Here is a 25,354-nt window from a genome sequence, read left to right as displayed (position 1 = left end):
AGAAGAATTTGGCATCATAAATGCCCATTGGTATTTCATATGAGGAAATACAGAATATACTTCTCTAATAAAACAAATAGAAGTTTTTTGGGTTTTAATTAACATGTGCACATATATTGGGTTATATAAAAATAGAGTTTTCTGCTTGTCTTGGGACTTCTATGAACATGCAGTCATTGAAGCTACAGAAAGTGATCCTTTGAGCCTGTATCTCATTCATTGCAACACAGAGAATTTTTTTTTAATATACTGGTGTTTAGTAGTGTATCTAACACATTTATAGTTAGACTCTAATGTTTGGAAGCATTAAAACAACATGAAAAGAAAGTTTGTATGCCCTGGATAAGAAGTCTTGCAAAGAATGGCAGTAATTAGAAATGTTTTACATTACATTGAGATGCCTGCAAAGCAGAAGAGAAATAACTATTCCTCACATCCACTGTGAACAGGAAAAGCAACAGACTGAAGAGAAGCTGGCCAGTAGATTGGTAGATAATGTGTGATAGCACTGACTACCTTTAGAGGAACAGCAAGTGGTCTGCTTATTTGGCTGCCTGCCTGTCTTAAAATTAAGGAATGCCAGGCAGTAGGTTTTGTAGTCTATCCTTTATTCCATGCCCACCTTCCAACCAGAAACCAGTTGTTTATGGGAACTACATCTCAGAAAAGGCCACAGAGATCAGAGGTTGCAAAAGGATAAACAGAGTATGTGTGGTGGAGGGGCCACAGCCCCAAAACTGAGGCCTCCCTATGCCTCTACATGCCTGGACATGGTCACTTTAGATGGCCAAATGAGCCACGAATCTCGGCTCAGAGTCTATAAAGAGGAGTGCAAAGGAGCTCCATGTGTTCAGAGTGTTCAGAGGTTCAGACTTAGAGGTTCAAGCTCAGCTCTCTGATCCACATAGCAGTCCAGATCTGCTTGCATGGCCTAGACACAGAGGCAGGCCCTTACTCACTCACTTGCAAACTTTCTGAGGCTCAGACCTCTTGCACCGATCTCAAGGCGCAGTTATCCTGTCTGCGTACCCTTTGAGAAGCAGAGCACGTGCACGCCTGCACTTGATACATATATGGGGAGCTGAGAGCCCCTTGTCTAAGCCTAGAGCTATCCTGCATTTATCTATGGAGCTCAAGTCTCCCTGCAGCCCGGCATATACTGCTTGCCCACTGCCCTGTAAGCCTGGAGAGTCCAGGCTCAGCAGACCTTCCAGATTGTCTGCGAAACCTACAAACACAGCCTGCTAGCTGTACAGACGACCATGTCAGAAGCTGCAGGGACAAATCCTTCTCCTGCATCTGGAAATCCTGCCAGCTGACCATCCTTGGACGCATGGCATCCAGAAGAAGCAGCAGCACCGAGGCAGAGACCACTTCACACGAGGAGAGAAGGTCAGAGAAATCCTGTTTACCTCAGCGACTGGGAACACTTAGCATTTCTCTGCAAGCTGGGACAGATTCCAGCCTCACCAAGACCCCAACACTGGGCACACTGTGACACAATCCCGGGAGGGTGATTATTAATACTTAAGAGCAACACATTTAAGCAAGCTTTAATTCCTTTGTAATACAAGTTACTTCTGTCTTAAGGGCACACACAGTTTCAGCCCCTGCTGGGCAGACAGCATAGTTGTTAAGAGGCATTAAGCCTAAAGGAATCTTTCTCTCTGTCTATAGTTGTTGATAATTTGATATTTCCATTTAATAACCAAATCCCTGTACATAAATATATCATATCCAACTGTTTTCATAACTTTGCACATAAGAACTTGATTACATAGTGGTTGGGGTGGTACAAATTTGTAAATATTAATTTTAATAAATAATTTTATAAAAAAATAATACCACCTCAAATTAATTTCTCACCTTCCCCTAATAAGGAAGGAATAAGAGAAATCCCTCCATTACAGTATATCCTCAGTTATAGTTGCCAGGTGTTACCATTGCATGCTTTGGGCAGATTTGCAGTAACACTAGGAGGAGACATCAAGAGAGATGTGGAAAACCATTCAGAATGTCAAACAAACTCTGACCTTTATTCTGCTGCCTGCAAACAAAAGCCTGACACACACAAAAAAGAGAAGGGACTTGGTCTAGCAAATATTCCTTACAAACAGGGTCTAAACTGCTCGTACCTTTCACAAAACTCACCATAGAATCATAGACTGCACTGAACCAGGTGCAGGACTTTACACTTGGCCTTGTTGAATGTCATGAGGTTGGCCTGGGCCCACCTCTCCAGGCTGTTCTGGTCCCTCTGGATGACATCCCTTCCCTCTAGCAAGTCAACTGTGCCACACAGCTTGGTGTCATCCACAAACTTGCTGAGGGTGCACTCGATTTCTCTGTCCATACTGCTGACAAAGACTGGTCCCAGCACTGACCCCTGAAGGACACCACTTGTCACTGGTCTCCAGGTGGACATTGTGCCATTGATCAAAACTCTCTGCATGCAACCATCCAGCCAATGCCTTGTCCAGTGAGTGGTCCACCCATCAAGTCCATGTTTTTCCAGTTCAGTGACCAGGATGTCACATGGGGCAGAGTCAAACACTTGCTCAGGTCCAGTGTACTTCAAGTATTTGTCCACCAGATTGCATCATGAATGCAGCAGAAGAAATGCGATTAAGTAGCATGATAAATTTTGGAAGTATAATTCTAGTCAAAGATGTGAAGACATAGGATAAAACCAACACAGAGCACTTACACAGAGACTGCATAGTGTACCTTTCCCATATTTGCAAGCTCTCATCCAGCCCCAAGATATTCAGGCCAGACAGTGATAGCTGTACTGTGGATGTGGCTCATCCTAGGTGCTAAAAAAAAAGAGGTGCTCCCAATAGTCACCAGACTCTAGCCAGTGTCCTCTATCTTTCTTGAGTCAACAATGAAGGGATTTTGCATCTGGACCTTGACCAAAAGTCTTGTGAGATAAATGAAGTACTCAAAAGTAAACTTAGCAGGGGGTGCTAGGAACTGGATCTACTGTAACATGTGCTCAGTCCATACACACAGAAGTGACCTCTAAGCCATCTCTTGTAACAGTACCAAAGTGAACTCTTAATGCTACTCTTATGAAAAAAGTCCTATAAAACTGTGGAGACTACAATATGAACATCTTGAGCGCAGCCCCACCCAACAGGTGGTACATTTTTATTTTAATTTAAGAGACTTTGATTAGTGCAGGTGGGGAAAATAGTTCTGTCTAGAGCAGCTCATTTGCAAGTCTTGTACCAAAACTTCTGTTAGGCTCAATCTCAGCTTTGCATTAACAAATGAACAGCAGATGTTCTTGATAAAGGAAAGTGGACATAATACATTGTTAAGCTCCTTTTGAGACTTTAAACACACACAATCCATATCTCAAGAATGGTTTACTCATTTTTTAGACCTTGCTTCTAAACCAGAGATCTTGCTTGGCAAGGTTAAACATGAAAATGCTAAATATTTGGACACTTAGCTATGACCTTGCAAACAAAGCAAATTATCTACCTCTTCTATGAAGTAGTCTATAATCTACAATTGTCTCATTTAAAGCAGAGCTGGAATGTATGCTAAGACTAAACATAGTTCACTTGAAAGCTTTACCTATTGTATGAACAAGAAACAGTAATGGTCATTCTGTAAACCACGGGTATGTTTTTGTTTAAGTGCTGAACTCTGGTACACTACATCTGGTGTTTGGGTTTCTTGTTCCACGTGTACACAGACCTCATAAATTAGTTCTTCGGATGTAACCTTAACTGGAACACAGCTCTGAAGACATAAGTCTTCACAACTGATGTATCTAATTATCTGTTTCTTCTCCCAACTGGTGTGGAGCAGGGAGAGAAAAATGACAACACAGTCCTGCAAACAGATTTACTTCATTCATATTAGAGACCAGCCAGAAGTTACACCCTGAAGCATGAGCCTGAGCAAGTGCAGTACTTCAGTATACCTTTTAGGGAAAGCTTTAAGCAGCCCTCCTAAACAGCTTGCAAAGCACTGTTTGCTTTAACCCTTTGTTTACTGTGGTTTCCTATATATTCTGAAGCGGGTTCAGATTCTTATCTGCTTGTATTATTCAAGCTGGAGAGCCCTTGATTTTCAATCTGTCCTGTACTAGGAGCCATGAAATATCTATGACAACTCTTGTCAAAGTTTCTGTCCCTTTTCTAGCTTGATGTAAGAACAGACCAGAACTGCATGCAGCATCCCAAATAGGGGAAGCCACAGATTTCTAGATTGACACTGCAGACTGTTGGGGTTTGTTTGTTTTTCTTTCCAAATTCCATAAACACTATTTGCTATTTTGCCATCTTGAGCTGATTAGTCACAGAGCTGCTCAAGGCAAGCTCTCTCTTTTGCATAGTAACAGCTAATAAAAATTGAATTAAGTATATTTTATTTTTCTGCTTTGTACTCATCCATGCCAAATGGCATTTGATATTTTATGGTCCAGACACTAAACAGAATTAGATCCTTTTTGAAGATGATGCCCCACAAATTTTAGTTTGGACTCTTTAAAGTAGCTCTGCATTATCTGCTTTGTTTTCTCACTGTTCAACCCCTTTTTGATATTGCAGAGATGCTGAATACCATACATATGACCATAGCTCTTTAGGGGAGTCAGCATTTAAACAGAGAGGAATTCATTACTTATCCATATAAGACATGGTCTGCTAACTGAAAAACAGACAGCTGCTGCAGATCATTTCTTCAGTATTCTACATGTAGTCATATTTTCTGGTAAAATTTGGTATGGAGAGTTTCCAGAGGTGCATGGAGTACTGGATTTCTGCTCAGTCACCTAAGTGTAGCTGTTTGAGTAAAGCATTGCTTTCCCAGTTACTCTCACATCTACAACTTCATTTGTCCTAAATTATTTCTGAAGGACTCACATGGAATTTCAGAGCAGCACTGGAGGTCAAGGTGCTTTGAGTTTAAATTCTAGGTTCAAATGCCATCCCAAATTAATGCAGAAAAAGGTTAGGACCTACTTTGATCTTCTGGAATTGATCACACACACAGGGGCTTTTCCTAAATTACATTCTATTTCAGTAAGTTTTATTGCATTTAAAGTAAAATTGTTATAGGAATCTTCAGACAGCCCCAGAATAAGCTGAAACATAGCTCAGATGACATACAGAACACTCTCAAGGTGGACTTCCCTTTCTAGTACTACAGACATGAGGGGAACACACCTTATGCAGAAACACATTTCTGTGTAGTTATTATGTCAATCAGGAAGTGAATCAGAGGTTGTAAACTTCTGGTACTCTAACCTCACACAGGTGTTGCCATCTCAAGAGTGTCTGTTTTTTCTTGGAGCTTTAATAAATCATTCTACCAACAGCAACATCTGTCTTTCTACTTTCCCCACACTGTAGCCAGTATGAGGAGTTTTCTGCAAACCACCCATACAGCTCACCTGAACCCTTTTTTCCCTTGTAAATACAAGACTTCTGAACTTAAGATGGGGTTACAAGTAGACCAAGTCTCTGTCTGTCTGTTGATCTGTACTTCTCTTTAGGCATTCTTCACCTTTTAAAAAAAGTTTATCCAGGTCGGGATTTCAAAAGCAGTCTGATGCCATAAACCTTAGAAAAATCCCAGGAGAAAGCTTAAGCTATTTCCCTCATTGCCACCCAGATGCTGTTCTGACATCCTTCTACATTTTTGTAGACAGTTTTATGAGTTATGCTGGCACACAAAGTTGACAAGATCTCTGTAAAGTAGTGAAATTCTGACACTTTGCCAGAGAAGGAGTGTGCAGAATGCTAAGCTATGTACAAACTGAAGACAATTTCAGCTCTGAAATAGACAGCTTTCATGTGGGAAAGTGTCACTGACTTCATAGCTGGGAATCTGAGCCATGAAGACACACAGAGACTTTGCCAAACTCACAGTAAAAAGAAATCAGCTTTCCATATTTAGTAATATTAGATCAAATAATTTGACCATATTTCCTCCCTGCCAACAAATTTGCTATTGCATCAATCAGTGCTAAGGCAGAACTGAAGCTGCAGCACAGGAGGGCAGCTGCTCCTGTTACCCTGAATAATGACCGAAGCCATCAACATCATGGTAATGTGTTTGCATTATATAGGTATCAAAGTGCACAGTATCAAGTAACAGTAAAGTGGATCCAGATAGGATCAGTAAAGAGGGTCCAAAGTTTTGGCAGGAAAATGAACATGTAAAAGAGTGTTACAAATAAGAGAATGTGAGCAACTTAATAAGATAGGACTCTGTTGGCTCTTGGTAATTTCAACAGTGCCATGAAGCTCTGCAAAATAGAAGTATCTGTAGAATAGGCCAAAAGGCTTTCAAGGGCAAGAGCTCTCCACAAAATAAGGAGGATAAACTTTGCAGACCTCTCTTGGATGAAAATCTCATCGATTTCAATGAGAATTTTCTTTGCTTCTGAGTCTCTCCTTAACATACAACTGCAAAGAAACAGCTAATCTGTGTGTCTTGTTATGGGTCATTTAGGATTATGCAGTCAGAATGTTCAAAAGGAAATAGGCTAAATGGAAACAAGACTTTTCCCAATTGCTCCATGTACCCCAGTAAATGCTTACAATGTGATCTTTCTTTTTCCTTCTCTTCCTCCCTATCTTTGGTGATACCAAACGACAATATCTATCACAGTATCATCAGGGTTGGAAGAGACCTCACAGATCATCAAGTCCAACCCTTTAAAATCAAATGCTACTATACACATCAGCTTATTTAAGTCAGAAGCAATGAGCTTAGGAGCATTCCAGCAGTTTCCTGATAGGACTAGAGCTGCTTGTTTCAGAGCTATTGGCAATCTTTGCTACAGAAAAGATTTTGGAAAAATCAGATCAGTGTTGCCTGGTGTTGTGAGTGCTGTCGGAACAGGAGCAGTTCGTTCAGTTCCACTTCAGCAGGACAGCCTTATTCACTGTGTTTGCTACCATTTTTGTCTATAAATTTTATCTGGCAGCACTATAAGGAAGGCTGAAACAGAAAACAGTTTAACACAATAAAAATAAGGTGTTGGGAAATTGTCTCCTCCCTTTTCACCATAAAATACTTATTCTTTAACATGACAGAGATTTTTAATTTCAGTGGCGAATCCTTCATTCAGTAACAATTCAGAAAAGTGCAGGAAGTTTAGACCAAGCAGAAATCCTAGGAAGACCCTGAGAAGTACAGGATGAAATTAATACCAACATTTTGCTCTGCCATTAGTAAAATGTGTGTTTATTCTCACACTTAAGAAAAACTGTAAACATCTACGGTCAGCTCTGCAAGATGAAAACAGGTAAAATGAAGACAGTATGAGCTACAGTTTGAGACTGGGACATCATCTGGTGAAAAAAATCTGCTGACACTACAGGAGGAAAGCAAAACTAACCACCATCAGTTGTTTTGCAGAGCAATGAGCCTCTCATAACAAAAATATTTGGGGTTTGAACTGGCAGTCATTTTCTGAAGATGACAATCCACTCTGTTTCTTTTCTTTCTCAAGAGAATGATCATCATTCACTGTAATAACACTTGTAGAAAATGGATTTTTTCCATTGCATATTATTTCTGGAAGACTGAAAAGCTTTGGGGTTGTTTTTTTTTTTTTCTTATGGGCTTAAAGATTCTGTGTTAACAGAATGTGAATTTACTTTACATGTCACTGAATACTGTGGTGGAGGGTTGCACAGGCCTCAAAACGTATATGCAGGGTTCTGCACTTTGGCCACAACAACCCCAAGCAGCACTACAGGCTGGGGACTGAGTGGCTGGAGAGCAGCCAGGAGGAAAGGGACCTGGGGGTACTGATAGATAGTAAGCTGAAGATGAGCCAGCAGTGTGCCCAGGTGGCCAAGAGAGCCAATGGCATCCTGGCCTGCATCAGGAACAGTGTGGCCAGTAGGACAAGGGAGGTTATTCTTCCCCTGTACTCAGCACTGCTCAGGCCACATCTTGAGTACTGTGTCCAGTTCTGGGCCCCTCAATTCAAGAAGGATGTTGAGGTGCTGGAACATGTCCAGAGAAGTGCAACAAAGCTGGTGAGTGGCCTGGAGCACAAATCCTATGAGGAGAGGTTGAGGGAGCTGGGCCTGTTTAGCCTGGAGGAGGCTCAGGGGTGATCTTATTACTGTCTACAACTACCTGAAGGGGCATTGTAGCCAGGTGGGGGGTGGCCTCTTCTCCCAGGCAACCAGCAATAGAACAAGGGGACACAGTCTCAAGTTGTGCCAGGGTAGGTACAGGCTGGATATTAGGAAGAAGTTCTTCACAGAGAGAGTGATTTCCCATTGGAATGGGCTGCCCAGGGAGGTGGTGGAGGCACCGTCCCTGGGGGTCTTCAAGAAAAGACTGGATGAGGCACTGAGTGCCATGGTCTAGTTGATTGGTTAGGGCTGGGTGATAGGTTGGACTGGCTGATCTTGGAGTTCTCTTCCAACCTTGTTGATTCTATGATTCTATGTTTATGAACCTATTCATGCCCGGACATGTTGTCCCCCCGAAGGGTGTTGCCCTGCCTATACTTGGGGTAAACAAGTTAAGGGGGACAATGGGACACAATAGCCTTGGTGCCTTCCAATCTGGGTTGTCTCCTCGAAGGTTGAAGTAAACACCTTACATAAGCTTACGCATCTAGGGTGGAGGAACCCGCCTGAGGCCTCTCCATATTTGGGGGTACCAGACCCTCGGACTTCACCTTATTTGGTATGTTTTGGCCTGTTGCCAAGCCCTCATTGGACAGAATTGTGGCCCAAGGACCACCAATTGCGGGGTCAAAACTCATAAAAAGGGACAGTACAATATCCCTGCTGCCTGCTACCTACCTCTCTACCTCGCATCTTGCCTCTCACTCCTTGCTCCTCCCGACCACCCATTTGCTACTGGCCGCTTCCAGCCGCTTTTGGGGACCATCGCCGCTGCATGACTCCAGCCCACGGCACCAGCCCAGGGAAACTGACTAAGGCGTTCCTGGTCAGCCACCGCTCCAGCCGCCGTTCCCAGCGTGACCGTACCCGTGGAAGCCTCCAGACAGCGCGCCCCAATAACCCCTGAGTTGAATTATTCATGCCCACAATATTTGGGACCATCGAAACTGACTCCAGCCAGTGAGTAACTGAGCGAACTCAATCTAAGACTGCATAAACTCTCAATAACTTACCATTGGCACTTTAATGCCACTAGACTCTCTCTATCCAAGCCTTTCTAAACCCTCTGCTAAATTCCTGATTTTTTTTTTGCTGTAAATAAGACATTCTGTAAAGTTATTTCATGACCGCATACCAAGGACTTGTGTAGGGTCGCTGTAAATAAGTTTGGGGAAGGGGGGTGGGGGGTGTGTGTTCCTTGTGTATATAATATTAAATTATTTAAACCCTTTTAAAATTTGGCCTCATATCTTAGCCCCCCTAAACCCAGACGAATCCCTCCACGACAAATACTAACGCCCTTGTCTCCTTATAGGACCTACACTACTGACCAAAAGAGCAGCTTGGGAATGCTGTTCTAAGGAATTCAATATAAATACATTCTGTCAACAGGTAGGCAATTATAGATTCATGTAAGCACAGACAGTATGCACAACCTACTGTAGATAATTAATTTTATAATAAACAAATAGAAAGAAAATACACAGCTACTGGAAAATGTTTGGAGCTGTGAAATTCATAATGAAGGGCAACAATCCATATCTGCAATGAGAAGTGGTAACAAAAACTTGTTGCTCTGAAGAAACACACTCATGCTTTATCAATTTCCAGCCAGACAAGATTTATTTCCTGCAATTTAAGAGTCTGGCAGTGGCCATAGAAAATGATAAAATTGGATTTTGTTGCTGAGTTGACTGCAGAGTTGTGTGTTCATTTGAAGACTGTCTGCTGATACTGTCAAATGTTGCTGACAGAGGCAGTGCTTTGGATAGGTTTTAAAAACTCTTCTCAGTGGTATGTGCTGCTTTGTTGCTGATGCTACTTGATAGGACTGCCAAGCACACAGGGCATGAAATGTCATTTGTTTTAAATTTCATTAGAAGGTAGAACTGAAGTGATTTCCAAGAGGTATAAAATTCGTTGTTGGTTCTGAATTTCTGATACATTGGACAGCCTAAATACCTAGCATTTCTCATTGCATTGTTTATTCTGCTATGTGCAACTTAATGCTATACATTATATAAGTAAGATTTCAATACCATAGGATCATAGAATGTTAGTGGTTGGAAGGCACCCAAAGAGATCATCGAGTCCAACCACCCTGCCAGAGCAGGACAATACTACCTAACACAGATCACAGAGGAACACATTCAGACAGGCCTTGAAAATCTCCAGAGAAGGGGACTCCACGACCTCCCTGGGGAGCCTGTTCCAGTGTTCCAGCCTATTGGCCTGTTGCAAAACTTCAGCAGAGTATTAGCAACTGTCAGTGATGTTTTTATCCTGTAAAGAGCTGTAAAATCAATAAGCTTTCCAGGCTTCACACATACATTTTTTAGTAACAGCTTAGCAAAGATAACTCATACAATAAAATATGCAAACTGCTGTATTAGAAATAAAACTAAAACCAAAGTCTGAACAACAACTGTTTTAAAACAACAAACCTCAAAGCACTAACTGAAATATAAATTGATGTGGTTATAAATTTCTAGTTCAACAGTTCAGAATAAATATTCCTAGACGTGCTGAGTTCAAGAGAAATTTTGCGGGCTTGCCTCTTCTTCTTAATGCTTTCTCTCAAAACTAATATTGCTGTGATCTTGGTAAGAGCAACACACATGCATACTCAAAAGTAGCTGCATTTGTTTAGGTTGTGGAAGAAGTGCTTACTCTACATATGCTTTCAATAGAGCTCCACTTAACTGCAGTTGCTGGCATTCCTATTGAGAGATCTGAACAAATCCAGCATAATGTTTTCCATTAAACCTATGAGTGCGTAATAGTCTCCTGAGCAGATAAAATCTCTGTCTACACTTCTCTCCATTGGTATATCCCAGCAGGGAAACAAACTAACTTTTGTGCTGAGACATCGAGAACTTGTGTTTGCATTAAGCGACGCACTTAATCCAGCAGCAGCCACATAGATATTGGTGGGTTGTGCATTTACTGTAAACCTTAACTATATTTTCCAAAATCAGAAGCTAATTATGTCCAATGAACATAAGTTTCAAGTCATAAGTACTCAACATCTGGAACACATAGCATTTCAGCTCTGAATCCATATTTTTGTGCCTCAGTACTCCACATGAATGTCAAGGTGGGTAACTACGGTGGGTTAGAAACTTTCCCCCTCCACTACTGAAATTTACCAGACTAGCTCAGAGGGCTTGGAAGTAAGATGAAGCTGTATTTAGAGCAAAGCAAAATTTACAAGCATATATACACAATATATTTACAAGTATTTACAATCACATACAAGCTAGAAATAATACAGAAATCCAAACTCCCTCCTGAACAAAGGAAACTGCCCAGGAGGGGCTCAAAGCCACCCACTCTTTCTCCTCTATCTTTACAGACAGACAAACAAAAACCAACCAGCAAAGCTTATATTGCTATTTGTTAGTGGAGAGATATTAGAGCAGAATGGAGGAGAAGCAAAAGAAAGCAGTGTCCTGGAACAAAGTGGGACAAATTGTTTAATTCTTGTCTTTTTATCCCTTCCAGCAAACCAATGAATGATACAGACTTCATCTTTATTTGCGTTTCACAACCAATGATCTAATTTCTCTCATTAAAATATTCCAATTAGCCTCAAACCAATATGGTAACAATGACTATTTCCTCTGTTGTTTTATTTAGGAAGGTCATCAGAGCAGAGTCCAACTCTATTCCAGCCAGTGTAACTTTTAAATCCATCAGCAAACATACAGTAGGACTCCAGCTGAATTAAGCTGTTTAAGTGGTACCATGAAATAAACAAAATACTATACCACTGTGCTAGTTTGAAGCTAGCTAGAATGTTTTGGTGAGAAGAACTAGATTACAGGCTGTGAAAGGAAAACAATGGTGATGTCTACTTCACTCATAGGCTTACTGAGAGATACAAGAAGAAGAATCAAAACATAGATAGGGCACTCGCTTCTCCTGCTGGGGAGCTGGCTGAGCTGCATCTCTCTCTCTAACCTCACCCTCTGTTTCTCTGCCCTTTTTCTGATTAATCCACTTTGCTTCCTAACCCCCTGGCCGAACGTTCATTCTTCCTTGGGACTGGGGTAAGGTTGAGGGATAGGGGGGGGGGGAGGTGGAAGGGTGGTTGGAAGACCCTCCTGGGGACTCAAGTTTCTGGGAGGAAGTTATGTTTCTGTATTACCTTTTATCTTGTATATTTCTGTATATATCTGTATATACTGTAAATATCTGCTTGTATATTGTGCTAAGCTGTAAATAATAAGTTTCATTCAATTTCCAGAGCCAGCTGGGTCTAGTCTGGGTGATTTCCGAAGTGTAGGGGGGCAGGGAACACTCAAACCATCACAACCACTTGTCATAGTTCTTTAATCTATATTTCCAAAATGTTTTGGTTTTTTTTTTCCCCAGTGCCCTGGCTTTCAACACAACATTTAAAAAAGAAATAATCTATATTTGCCTCCCTGTAGAGATGAACTGCTGAGTTATTCCTTTATAAAGGAACACCAGAATTTATATAGACAAAAGAATAAATCTTAATTATATTGAACGCTTGATCCAGAGTACTCATGGAACAGAAAAATATTTTATCCATTGTTAGCCTGATAAATATGGGAATGCTACATAAATGAGTCAAAATTCAGGTAGAAGATATTGGATACTGCAGTGTGTGTGTGCTTTGTAAAAACAGTATGAATTTTACTAATATTCTGAGCTTTGTAAAAGCAATTTAAATAATACATGCCTGGTAGTATTTTATAGAATCATAGGACCAGCTAGGTTGGAAGAGACCTCCAAGATCATCCAGTCCAACCTAGCACCCAGCCCTAGCCAGTCAACTAGACCATGGCACCAAGTGCCTCATCCAGGCTTTTCTTGAACACCTCCAGGGACAGTGACTCCACCACTTCCCTCGGCAGCCCATTCCAACAGCAAATCATTCTCTCTGGGAAGAACTTCCTCCTAACATCCAGCCTACACCTCTCCCAGCACAACTTGAGACTGTGTCCCCTTGTTCTGTTGCTGGTTGCCTGGGAGAAGAGGCCAACCCCCACCTGGCTACAGCCTTCCTTCAGGTAGTTGTAGACAGCAATGAGGTCACCCCTAAGCCTCCTCTTCTCCAGGCTAAACAACGCCAGCTCCCTCAGCCTCTCCTCATAGGGTTTGTGTTCCAGGCCCCTCACCAGCTTTGTTGCACTTCTCTGGACATGTTCCAGCACCTCAACATCTCTCTTGAATTGAGGGGCCCAGAACTGGACACAGTACTCAAGGTGTGGCCTGACCAGCACAGGGGCAGAATAACCTCCTTTGTCCTACTGGCCACACTGTTCCTGATCCAGGCCAGGATGCCATTGGCTCTCTTGGCCACCTGGGCACACTGCTGGCTCATCTTCAGCTACTATCTACCACTACCCCCAGGTCCCTTTCTTCCTGGCTGCTCTCAAGCCACTCTGTCCCCAGCCTATGCATATGTGGCATACAGAAACAATGGCAATCTCAGGCCACACAGTTGCAATTTGACTGTACTGTCTAGGTAGAGGAAACTTACCATTCTGATTTAATAGAGGTTGAGTGAGTACAGAGCTGGATGAAATACGATCAGCATTCTGTCTTCAACAGCCAAAAAATCAGAATTATTTAATTTGTCAGCCTTTGCTTCCTCATTTTCTTACATATGCAGATAGTTGATATCTTTAAATGAAAAGTTCTTGTGTGGCTTACATATTGGCATAGACAGTATGATTTTTAATTAGTATTTTAGTAAGCTCAGCTGTTGTATTTGTAATAAAAAATATAATCCACAGAGTAACATTTACTACAGCATTTTGAGAGGATGCAGAAAAGCAAGGAAAATTCAGCAAAAGAGATAAAATAATTTATTTTTTCATTTACTCTCATTCTGCATGTGAATTACAAAGGGCTTTCTATAAGCAATAAAAACATGCAAAAAGCTGACTTGGAATTTGTACCACTTTTAGCCACAGTGTTTTGAGAGGACAAGGATTGCTTTGTTCTGTTTGTCTGTAGGTTCACAACAATGCAGTGATTTACAGAGAATAAAGCTATCTTTATCATCAGAAAACCTAGAAAAAAATATTGGTTTGGATCTTGTTTTGTGTTTTGTTTTGGGGTTTTTGTTTTTGTTTGTTTGTTTTGTTTTTCAAGAGAACATTGTGCCAAGTTTCACTCTCTCACGTAAAGTGGTGTATATTCCTACAACTCCTCTGAAAAAGACAAACACAGATCTCACTGCAACTTATCCTTAATGTGGGAACAGCCCCAAAGCCAGGTTACTAACCTGTAAGTCAACAAACATGATTTAATTCCTAACCAATAACCTGGCTGTCAAGTACCTTATGAGAATAAATTCAATATATTTAGGTAGTCAACTCAAGGCTCTTATACAGGGACAATGAGTCACTGGAATGCCTTGATTTTAATGGTGCCTACTGCTGCAGTGAGCTTTGACACACAACTATTGACAGCAATAGGAGTGACTGTGTCTTTCTCATCAAGCATTACCTCAAGTATCAGTGTCTCTCCTCTTCCAAAGGCTATTTCCTCCATGTAAGAGAAGGAATACAGAGACGTTGTATTCCCATATGATGCTGAACTATGATCTGGGATGACTTTTGGCCAAAAAAATCATGATGAAGTCAAGTTAGCCCACAGACACTCTGTCAGCTTAGGAGAGAAATATGTGCTCTTTCAGACATCTGATAAAGATTCACTAACCTCCACTAGTATAGTGAAAATGTCTCAACCACTGAACATTAGAAATTGCAGTAGGCAGCTATGAATGGGCAATCTGGCCTTGCCTGCTTTTGCTCCTGACTGTACCCTCTGGTTGGATCCTGAATGTGGTTCATTACTTGCCATGTCTGGGGCCATCAATAGACCCTTTTATAGCAGACAGCACTGCCTGCTGTGTCTGGAGCCTGTGGGACTGCAGTCCATTGTTGATGGCACAACTCTCTAGTGCTGGCTTCTTTTCCTTTGGGGACCAGCCAGCCCTTGCTGCGCCCTTGTCAGACAGACTGGTTTCCCTCCTTCATGAATGGGTCAAATTGAAGAAGATTCACAGCAATGTTATTTTTTGTTCAGCATGTACTTAGATGCTAGGGAATGCAGATGTTACATGTGAAAAAAAAAGTCATCTGGTTTTGCCCAGTAGGTTTCCAAACTTCCTACTGTATCCATGAGTGAACAGAGCCAAGTAACATGTCACAAGCAGAAATGTTTATCTTTGGAGTCTAGGTGCTAGAGTGTAGACTGAGCAAAACCACGATGAGTAATGATGTGTTTTGATGATAAACCTTCTCCACATGTGGCCTTCTGCAAAGACTCTGAATGCATCATGCTTGCTGTCTATTAATGACAACCTACTTTACCTACAGGGGAAAAGCTGAATGATATCCAAAAGTGTGGTTTGGTATCATTTGGCATAATTTAGGTCAAATTCTCGGGGAGGCATTTATAGACAGTTAGGTGCATAATTTGCTATTTTACATGCTCTCATAGTTACATATGGCACTAAACCCTTTCCTGACCTTTGTGGATTCATCAACCAGATGAACACAAGGTTCTGGAGTAAAGTCTAAGCCTTGCTTATGATGAAAAAAGGCATATATGCTCCTAGTCAGCCAAATGCATGTCTGATGATAAGTATTCCATCATACCTTTTGGGTCAACTATAAAAAAAAAAAAAAGACTTTTTTTTTCCAGCAAAGGGGTTATTTATGACAGGGGAAAAAAACAAACCACAACCCCAAAACAAACCACAACCCCCAAACAAACAACCAAAAAACCCAGCAAATCCAGCCCCCCATATCCCACAAAGCAAACCACAACAAAACAAACAACAAAAAACTCCTCAACAACAGCAACACCAGAAATCCAAACCCTTTCTTTAATCCATCCTTCTCATATCACAAGGAAAATAATGTTAATGGCTCACACTGTTCCAGTTACCAGAACTTCTTTAAATCTGTTTCCACTGTGAAAGGAGTTAAAAGCACAATTCCCCACAGAAATCAATTAATAATGATAAGTTGCACTCATGTTTCATGTACTGCTAAAATCATTTACTTAAATACGAAAGTATAATGCTACATGAGGGCCACGAGTCTAGAGGAGGGCCACAAAGATGATTAAAGGTCTGGAGCACCTATCCTAGGAAGAGAGGCTGGAGGAGTTGAGGTTGCTCAGTCTGGAGAAGAGAAGATGTTGGGGAGATCTTATAGTTGAATTTCAGTATTTGAATGTGGCCTACGGGAAGTCTGGGGAGGGACTGTTTAGATGGGCTTGTAGCAACAGGATGAAGGACAATCATTTAAAACTGGGGCAGAGTAGATTTAGCATAGATGCAAGAAGGAAGTTCTTCACAGCGAGGGTAGTGAAACCCTGGAACATGGTGCACAGAGATGTGGTGGAGGGCCCCTCCCTGCAAACATTCAAGGTCAAACTTTATGGGGTCCCGAGCAATCTGATCTAAAGATGTTCCTGCTCACTGCAGGAGGATTGGACAAGATAACCTTTGAAGGTCCATTTCAACTTGATGCATTCTATTGTTCTATTCTATTGTCAGTGGAATGACCACAACAAAGACTTACACAGTGGCCCAAAGGAGCGAGGGACACCAGTCTAGAAAACATTATTATATTCAAATTAAACACAGAACTGAAAAATCTAATAAGAATTTGTTGATGTTTGAAAGATTCATTATTAATCATCATGGGACAAGAAAAATAGGAATTATACTGATGGCTTCTGTGCTGACCTACACACAATCAATTTCTGAACATAGAATCATAGAAACAACCAGGTTGGAAGAGACCTCCACGATCATCCAGTCCAACCTAGCACCCAGCCCTAGCCAGTCAAATAGACCATGGCACCAAGTGCCTCATCCAGGCTTTTCTTGAACACCTCCAGGGATGGTGACTCCACCACCTCCCTGGGCAGCCCATTCCAATGGGAAATCACTCTCTCTGGGAAGAACTTCCTCCTAACATCCAGCCTACACCTCCCCTGGCACAAATTGAGACTGTGTCCCCTTGTTCTGTTGCTGGTTGCCTGGGAGAAGAGAGCAACCCCCATCTGGCTACAACTTCCCATCAGGTAGTTGTAGACAGCAATGAGGTCCCCTCTGAGCCTCCAGTTCTCCAGGCTAAACATCCCCAGCTCCCTCAGCCTCTCCTCATAGAGTTTGTGTTCCAGGCCAGGATACGTTGATTAACTGCTTTTCTCTTGGGAATCAGCTAGATTTTACTCTGATCCTCCTTCAGACATTTTCATCTTATCATCCTTAAATGATGAACTTTATTCTGCCAGTTATGGTGGTTTTTCTATCATTTGTTTTACAAAAAATGGAACCATCTTTACACACCAACAAGAATGTTTTATATCTCCTTTTCCTGTGCAAATTGGTCAATACTTACTTGAAAAAAATAGCTTATTTCTATTTAAGGACTATAGATATCACTACAAGTAAGGTAAATTTTCTTCAAAATCAGACTAGAATGACCAATACGGGATATCCCTGTGGACAAATCCCTAAACAAACACACTTGTCTTCTTCAGCTGACACAAAGACGTGCTTTACAGTGATAGGTCACAGTAGTGGGTTATCACAAAGATATCTACAATAAGCTTTCCAGATACAGCAGTTTGTTGGTTCCCCCAACTTGAACTGGCAGCAGTTAGATGTTCACACAAAACGTTATGGTCAGGTTCCACATGTGATTTTAAATTTCATCCATCTCAAAATCCAAAATAAAAGGAAAGGAGAGAAACAAAAGAGAGAGAGAGAGAGAGAGAGAGAGACGGAGAGAAGGAGAGAATAAGAGAGATCTAGAGCAGCACAAATGCATGGTCCAGCTTCAGTTGAAACAATGCTTTTTTGGGTAATGTGGTGGTAGGCCTGATAGGGCAAACATGGGCTTACCCATGTTGGCTTGCCTAGACATGTTCCCCTGCTCCTCCTACTTCTGTGCTGGGGGGAGGCAACCATGGGAGGGGAGTGGCTTCAGCTAAGACGGTGAGGCTTGGTAAAGTGCCATTCTGATTGGCTAACCTATGTCCAATATAGTCTTGGGCTGGATATTGATAAAAGGGATAAGCAGGTAGCACTCGGGCTGCTGCTGCCTCATTTTGCATCCTGAATTTTCCTGGAGAGCTAACCAGGAACAGGCTCTAAATGCCTGCATGCAATTGGCCTTCATAGCCAGCATGACGTTGTGCTGAGACTGCACATCGCAAGACATCCTGCCTGCACCTGAAAGTCTCCTGCTAAGACTAGAAGTCCTGGAGATACACAGATACCAGAGGAGCCAGGAGACAAGATTGATGCACATCACTGAACTTAACTGATTTGAACAAATAGAGACTTGCAACAGTGGCAGAAGAATAACCAGAAAGCACATTTAAAAGGGGCAGGATCTGACACTGACCAAGCTTGCCTTAAAATTTACAATCCGGCTCCCTTACCTGGAAAGAGATGTAAAGGCAAGAGCAGAACAGTAACTACTCAGTGGGAAGCAAAATGAACTAAGTATCTACTCAGACTATGTCAATACATGAAATCTAGGTCTGAGGGAATGCAATACCAGACTAGATTTAGTAGCTTGATATCTTGCTTCTGGCAATGGCCCACATACGATGGTTCACATGAAGTAGAAAACCACCCTCACACTTCCTTGTTGCCAACCATGCAATACTTCAGCCAAGAAGAAAAATTCTTTGGTGACCCCTAAGTGATCAATCTGTGGTCTGTAGCATGACATTTGGCTGTTTTTCTCAAGCAGAGCTGTAGTACAAGTATTTTGCAGGCTCATAAAATTAATGACTGCCAGTTTTACCCTCAAAAATTACAAATGTGTGCAGACAAAGCAGGTTGAGTAAATTGCTTGCCACAGTCAAAATGCAGAGGTTAATATCACTCTGGACAGGGAAGAGTTTGTTGAAAACAGACAGTTCTGTGACTGGTCAATTTTTACACTGACTTTCAGTGTGACATTACAGAAGAAAACCCAGATTTGTTCATGCTAGATTTTTTCATGTAGCACATCTATTGCTTTTCAAGTTCAGCAAAAGTGTGTGTGGGCAGCTAACCACATGCTTATCAACTAAAAATGCTTATTTTGGGTAATCATTTTTTTTCCAAGGAAACCATCCCACTGCAGACAATTTCATTGGTCTTAGAACCCAAAGCTTAAAATAGGGAGGGAAAAAGCAAGAGGATGTGGTCCAGTGGTTAGACAACAGTAAAAATTCTCATTTTTTTGTTCTTAGTTTCTCCATCAGTTTGCTACAGTTGCTGAAACCTAAGTAAATCTCTCTGCCTTAAAACATCTTTCTGTGCATGGACTTGGCAAATCTGGATGACAGCACATTCACTGAGTCTTTTAGAGACTAAAACTTATGAGGAGCAACTGAAGGAGCTGGGGCTGTTTGAAAAAGAGGAGGCTGAGGGGAGATCTCATCACTTTCTACAGATATCTGAAAGGATGCTGTGAAGAGGTTGATGCTGGTCTCTTCTTACAGGGAAATAGTGATAGAACAGGAGGGAATGGCCTCAAGATGCAACTGGGTAGATTTAGACTAGATATTAGGAATGTTGTTTTTTCCACAGAAAGAGTGGTCAGGCATTGGAATGGGCTGCTCAGGAAGGTGGTTGAGTCACCAACCCTGGATGTGTTTACAAGTCATTTGGATGTGGCGCTTGATGATATGGTTTAGGGTGCACCTTATAGAGTAGGGATATCAAATGGACTTGGTAATCCTGAGGGGCTTTTCCAACCTGAATGTTCCTATGATTTCCTGTGATTTATGTGGGCTGTCTCCATGAAGAGCTCTGATGGAGTCAGTCCATCCTGTTGCTTTATTCACCTACATACATTAGGTCTTAAGAGTCCCAATTTTTCTGTTGCAGAAAGCCAGCCTGTTTTTTAAGACTTCCTCAAACACAGAGAATTGGAGGATTAACTTGCCAGCTTAATACACACATGGCAAGGCTAACCCAAGCAAAACCTGAACCTGAGCCTTAACACTTGGTTGGGCCAATCCATGCTAAGTGCAACATTTAAGCTATGGGTATAGGTGGGTGCAGAGTGGAGAGTCAGGGCAACATTTTAATGACTGCTGGATTCTACAATAGAGACACCTATCACCCTCTAGACAGTTACCATGGGAAGTTAAAGCTGTCCAATAAATACTGTCATGGTTTTTCTGCTCTCCTTCCTTTTGCTACAGGGAGAAGCAACCATGGGAAAGAGGATGAAGAATCTGGAGTCACTGAGTTTAAGGTCTCTGACTTGCCCAGATATGTTCCACTGCTGCCCCTACTTCTGTGCTGGGGGGAGCAACCACAGGAAGAGAAAACAAAAATCCTGGTTTCACCTAATATAGTCAAGCTTGGAAAAGTGCCATTCTGATTGGCTAAGGTATGTCCAAAGGCCCATTAGTCTCAGGCTGCACTGATAAAAAGAGATGAGCAGGTAACACAACGTGCTCTGCTGTTGTATTCGCACTTCCTTGCTGCTTGCTGCTGCCTGCTGCCATTGCTCACTGCCTCAGTGCATCCTGAACTTCTGGAAACTCCACTGCCTTGAGTTTACCAAGAACAGACTCTAAATGCCTCCACATGATTGGCCTGCATAGCCAGCATGACATTGTGCTGAGACTGCACATTGCAAGACATCCTGCCTACACCTGCCTAGACAAAAAGCCATGGAAGGGAAACACAGATCATCCAGAGAAGCCAGGACCAGGTCAGAGATAGTTTGCCTCCTTTTGTCAGAACCCTGGGAAGAATCAGAAGTCTCAGCAAATAACAAGACAGTAACAGAATTCCCTGAACGCGTTTGGGTACTGTCTGAAGCTGCAGCTAGCCCCACAAGTTGGGAGATAATTTTTGTGAGTAAATACTTAAAGCCTTTTGTAATTCACTAATTGCCTTCTGGCATAAGCAGAAAGGAGCTTCCTGCATCCATCTAGTGGATAAGCAGCATAATTAACCGTAAATGGTATATTGACCCCAAGAACCTTCCCTTCAAGTATAATGTTGCATTTGCTAGTTATTTCTAAAAGTGTTACAGTTTTGCCTGCTCCCTGAGTGGGTAAGTGTCCAAACTGTCCATTTTGAATCTTGTAAATAAGTTTTCTGGTGAGATTTGATATTAGTAAACTGTTTTTATAGTTATTAATAATCTTTGCCTGGGTATCAATATTATTATTGTTATTATAGATTATTAATGTAGCATAATTCATAACAAATACTTAAAAGTCAAATTGCTAAGTATAAACAAAGAGTTCTTCTGAAGAAGGATGGGGATTTAGACATAAGACAGGTATCAGTCTTAAGTCACTGAACCTATAGTCTCTTAAAGACCGGTGAACAGGATACTGAGAAATCAGGTAGTCATAAAAACATGCAAAGGTGTAGAAATCTGTGGCCACTTTCTGCCCATCACAAGAAAAGGAAACTTGTACAGATCTGCAAATCCTTGTGAAAAATAATTGATTATGAATTGCCATTTCACACAACTTACTTTACATGCTGCTGGAAAGAAAGGCAACAAGTTTAACTCTGGGACCCTCTCTTCCTTAACGAAGTACAGGATCATCAGAATATCAGACTAATATCCTGCCTTGGACTCTCAAAATGTTTGTTCTTTCTGATAAGATAAATTCCACTGCAGAGGACCTCTTTGTAGAAAATCTCCTGTCTAGCCACTTAAAAAAACTTTTTATTTTTCTTCAGCCTGAGTCTAGTTTAATATTTATACTGTGTGATGAAGCAGAGTATCAGCAACAACCCATCATAACATCTGCAGTCTATTTTCCAGAATAGAAATCCCCAAGTATGCTCAGCAGCTACTTTTATTAATAAAAACGATTTATTAACATTTAGTAAGATTGTCCTTCTGAACCTGTCTATCTTAACAGGTCTACCATTCCCCTGAACCTCTAGAATATTAAACTGATTGAAGCAGCAACATTGTGCTGACCAGCTGAAGATGGACCCAGATGATACAAGCTCTGCACGTATGCTTTATATGCAATCTATTGAGGGTATCCTTTCAAACTGCCCTATTACATCCTCCCTCACCCTGACCTCAAATCTACCAGCTATAAATGACAGCACCAAACATCATTTCCCCAACTATGTTACATTATAAACAACATATTGCAGAGATTCCATTTTAATAGTTGGCATTATAATTAAAAACCTATTTTTCTTGCAGAAGACAATAAGGTGAACATGCTGTAGTGGTTAATTCTCTATGTCTAATTATTATAATGCAGCTTACTCCTTCTGAGTCCCTCCCACCATGAAAAATAATAACATTTGTAATTGCAAGCTCTTATCTCAGCCTTCAGTTCAGCTGGATTCCAGGAAAACTGGAACTAAATCACAATGATAAAGACTAGTTGGTTTATGTCTTCAGTTGGTTTATGTCTTCATCCACATTGTTACATTTATTCTCACCTGTGTTAGCTGAAAGAGGTAAAATGAAGGTCTTCTGGGGCAGCAAGCTTGCCCAGAAAAAGCAGGTAATGTCCATGCATAGCAGGAGGCTGAAGTGCCAAAGACAATGGCTGTAATTGTGTCATCTGGGTTTGCCAAACTGTTAAGGCAGGCTACTTGCCATAGCGTAATTGCAGATCTCATGTGTTTCAGCCAGGCTGTGCTCTTAACAGTTGGCACTTGCAAAAGCACTATGGGCATTAAAGGTTTATTTCAGCTACACAACATGCACAGAACTAGTATATTATTATCCCCATTTTAAGGATGGAAAATTAGAGGGTTTAGCCATGTTCATATAGCAAATGGGCAGGCAGAACTGGAATTTAGATTTTCAGTAACTAGATTCAATTCAGGACTTCACTCAAAGCTTTGTTCCTTCAAGGAACCTTCAAGGAACTTAAGCCTATTGGTTAAATTAGTACTGAATTTATGAATATTTCTTTTAAGCTACTGAAAAAAATCCCTCAGACTCTACCCCTCCTGTCTTCAACGTGACTTTAAAAATTAGATACATAAATGTATCTAATGATACACTTCCAAATGAGATCTGTTAAATATGCAGAGCAGTGATGGCTCTCTAACTTGCAGGTCACTACATATTACAATTGCTTCCATGTGGCCAATAATAAAAAGCCTGCAGAGTGCCCTAAAAATTGGAAATCTTCTACCTGAGCTTTTAATTAGGAAATATGAGAAGTATAACCCCAAATCTTAGCAACATCACATGCCTCAACTGTGATTTCGGTGTATTGTTATTGCCAGTTGTAGCCTTGTATGAAAGTCTGAAAGAGATCAGTAAAGTCTGTAGGTGCCACATGCATAACACAGCATCATGTTGCCATTTTTCCACTGTGTCTGCCTGCAATAAAGCCAGATGAAATAATGGAAGGGAAGGGGAAGATAAAACCATTAACAAAGTGAATTCTCACTAGGACAGGCCAATGCCATACACACACAATGTTTCTGACTGGCTGAAGTAAACTAATTAAAAAGTAAAGGTTTCTAAACTTTTGATTAAAAATTGTCTTTGGTTTAAACACTTCCACTGAAATTACTTGCTTTCCAGGAAAAGTGCCAGCTTTTCTTCAAAAATTCAAATCCAAGGAATATTTCTGAGTTTTGGTTTTGCACTTTAAAATGTATATACTCCAAATATTGTTGGGGTGTTTTTCCTGCCCAGTTATTGCTAAAAAATCTGAGTTCCTGCCCTGCCCTTGTGTAAATAAAATAAATATTAAATACCATCTACTGTCTCTCTGTTTAAGTTAGTTCCAGGAGTTATGAATTTCCCAAATTCCTTCTAGCCCTTGCTTTTGTTACAGTAAAGTTGCAGTTTCTTGACTCTGTCAGAGAAGTCCCAATGCTTCAAAGATTAAAGGTGCAGCCAGTTTGATGATAGAGCTGTCAGCATGCAATCAAAGCATGATGTGGACAGAGGAAGCTGACAGGGAAAAGTTGAAAGGACTGAAAGGGAAATCTGGCAGCTCTAGGAAAAAAAATGTGTTAAGGGAGGAGAAAGGAAGGCAGCTAGAACAAGAAAGAGATCATACTAGCATTGAAGCATTAAAGAAATACAGATGTCAGTAAGCATGATTCAATGTGCCTAGCACAAGGTGTAGGAGAGAGCCTAGGATCCACACCCCACTACACACACTCCTTTGGGTTTCCAGGCTTCCTTGAACAAAGCAGCTTTTCTTCTGAAAATGCTCTTTTTGCTTTCAGATTAACAACAGGTCTGGTATGTGGTGCAGGTACAAAAATGTCATAACTCTGCAGCTGACTATTAGGAAGAGCATACTTAGCAGGATTAGACACAAAGTTAGATACAAAACTTCAGAAACAGGCAGATTTGGGACACAAGGAGATGAATGTTAAGTAGGAAGATATGTACTCTCTGATAAAATACAGCTTTTGAAGCAGTTTCCCACAGGTACTAAACTCAGTGCTGAGCATGCTCAACTAGGTTTTACTTAGCACATACTCAGGCTTTGTAACATTCTCCTTTACAGAGACCTGTAATGCTCTGTCTCCTTAAGGTGAACACTGGTCTATTCTTCTAGAGTAAAGGTCCTGCATCAGAAAGGCAACTTCACTATCTTTGCAGACTACCAGGCAACTTCAGAAAAGAGCAAAACCAAATGGAAAAGCCCTTCATCATCTCTGTTTCTTACCTTTCCCTCAAATCTTGCAGTGGCTCCCAGCTGCACTCGGATATTCCGAGGAGGAAGAGTAAATGCTGGTGCTTCAGCAGGCACAGGTGGGCTGAGTGTCAGGGAGGCTTTGGAGACTCGAGTAGATGTGACCAGTTTCACATCCCCCATGATGTAGACTGTAAAAGAGAAACAAGTTATGATGATTAGTTACTTGCATTACAGTAACAACTAAGAATCAGGAGCCATTTCTTCTATATGTATGCTATATCCTTATACACAGGAAGTCTCTTCAGCCTCAGGTGACATGGAATATTTTTCTGTGTGGGAAAATGAGACCCAAGAAAACTTTCCAATGCACCCACAGCTTCCGTCAGCATCATAGCCTTGAGCTGAACTCATTTTGAACTCTCAAGTCACAGGCCGGAGTCTTAACCAAAAAGTCATCCTTGACAACTACATTAAAAGGTAAAAACTTACTTCAGGAGGGTATTTTCACAACATGACTTTGATTTTCCTGGCCTGGTATACACCAAAATCAGTAAGTCTCAAAAGCAGAGCCAGTGTTAAACAAGTACTTAAGA

General features: G+C 41.2%; 1 protein-coding gene across 1 annotated transcript in view; it reads right to left on the bottom strand.

The window, feature by feature from the left end:
* MYLK (myosin light chain kinase) overlaps positions 1–24,941 on the bottom strand; it is a 165,668-nt gene extending 140,727 nt beyond the window's left edge. The window contains exon 1 of the mRNA XM_064157004.1: positions 24,792–24,941. Coding sequence (XP_064013074.1) covers positions 24,792–24,941 — 150 coding nt within the window. The remainder of the gene's footprint in view (positions 1–24,791) is intronic.
* Between the last annotated feature and the right edge of the window lie 413 nt (positions 24,942–25,354).

This window comes from Pogoniulus pusillus, chromosome 2 (assembly GCF_015220805.1).
Source record: "Pogoniulus pusillus isolate bPogPus1 chromosome 2, bPogPus1.pri, whole genome shotgun sequence".
Lineage (NCBI taxonomy): Eukaryota > Metazoa > Chordata > Aves > Piciformes > Lybiidae > Pogoniulus > Pogoniulus pusillus.
This window is presented reverse-complemented; position numbering and strand designations above follow the sequence as displayed.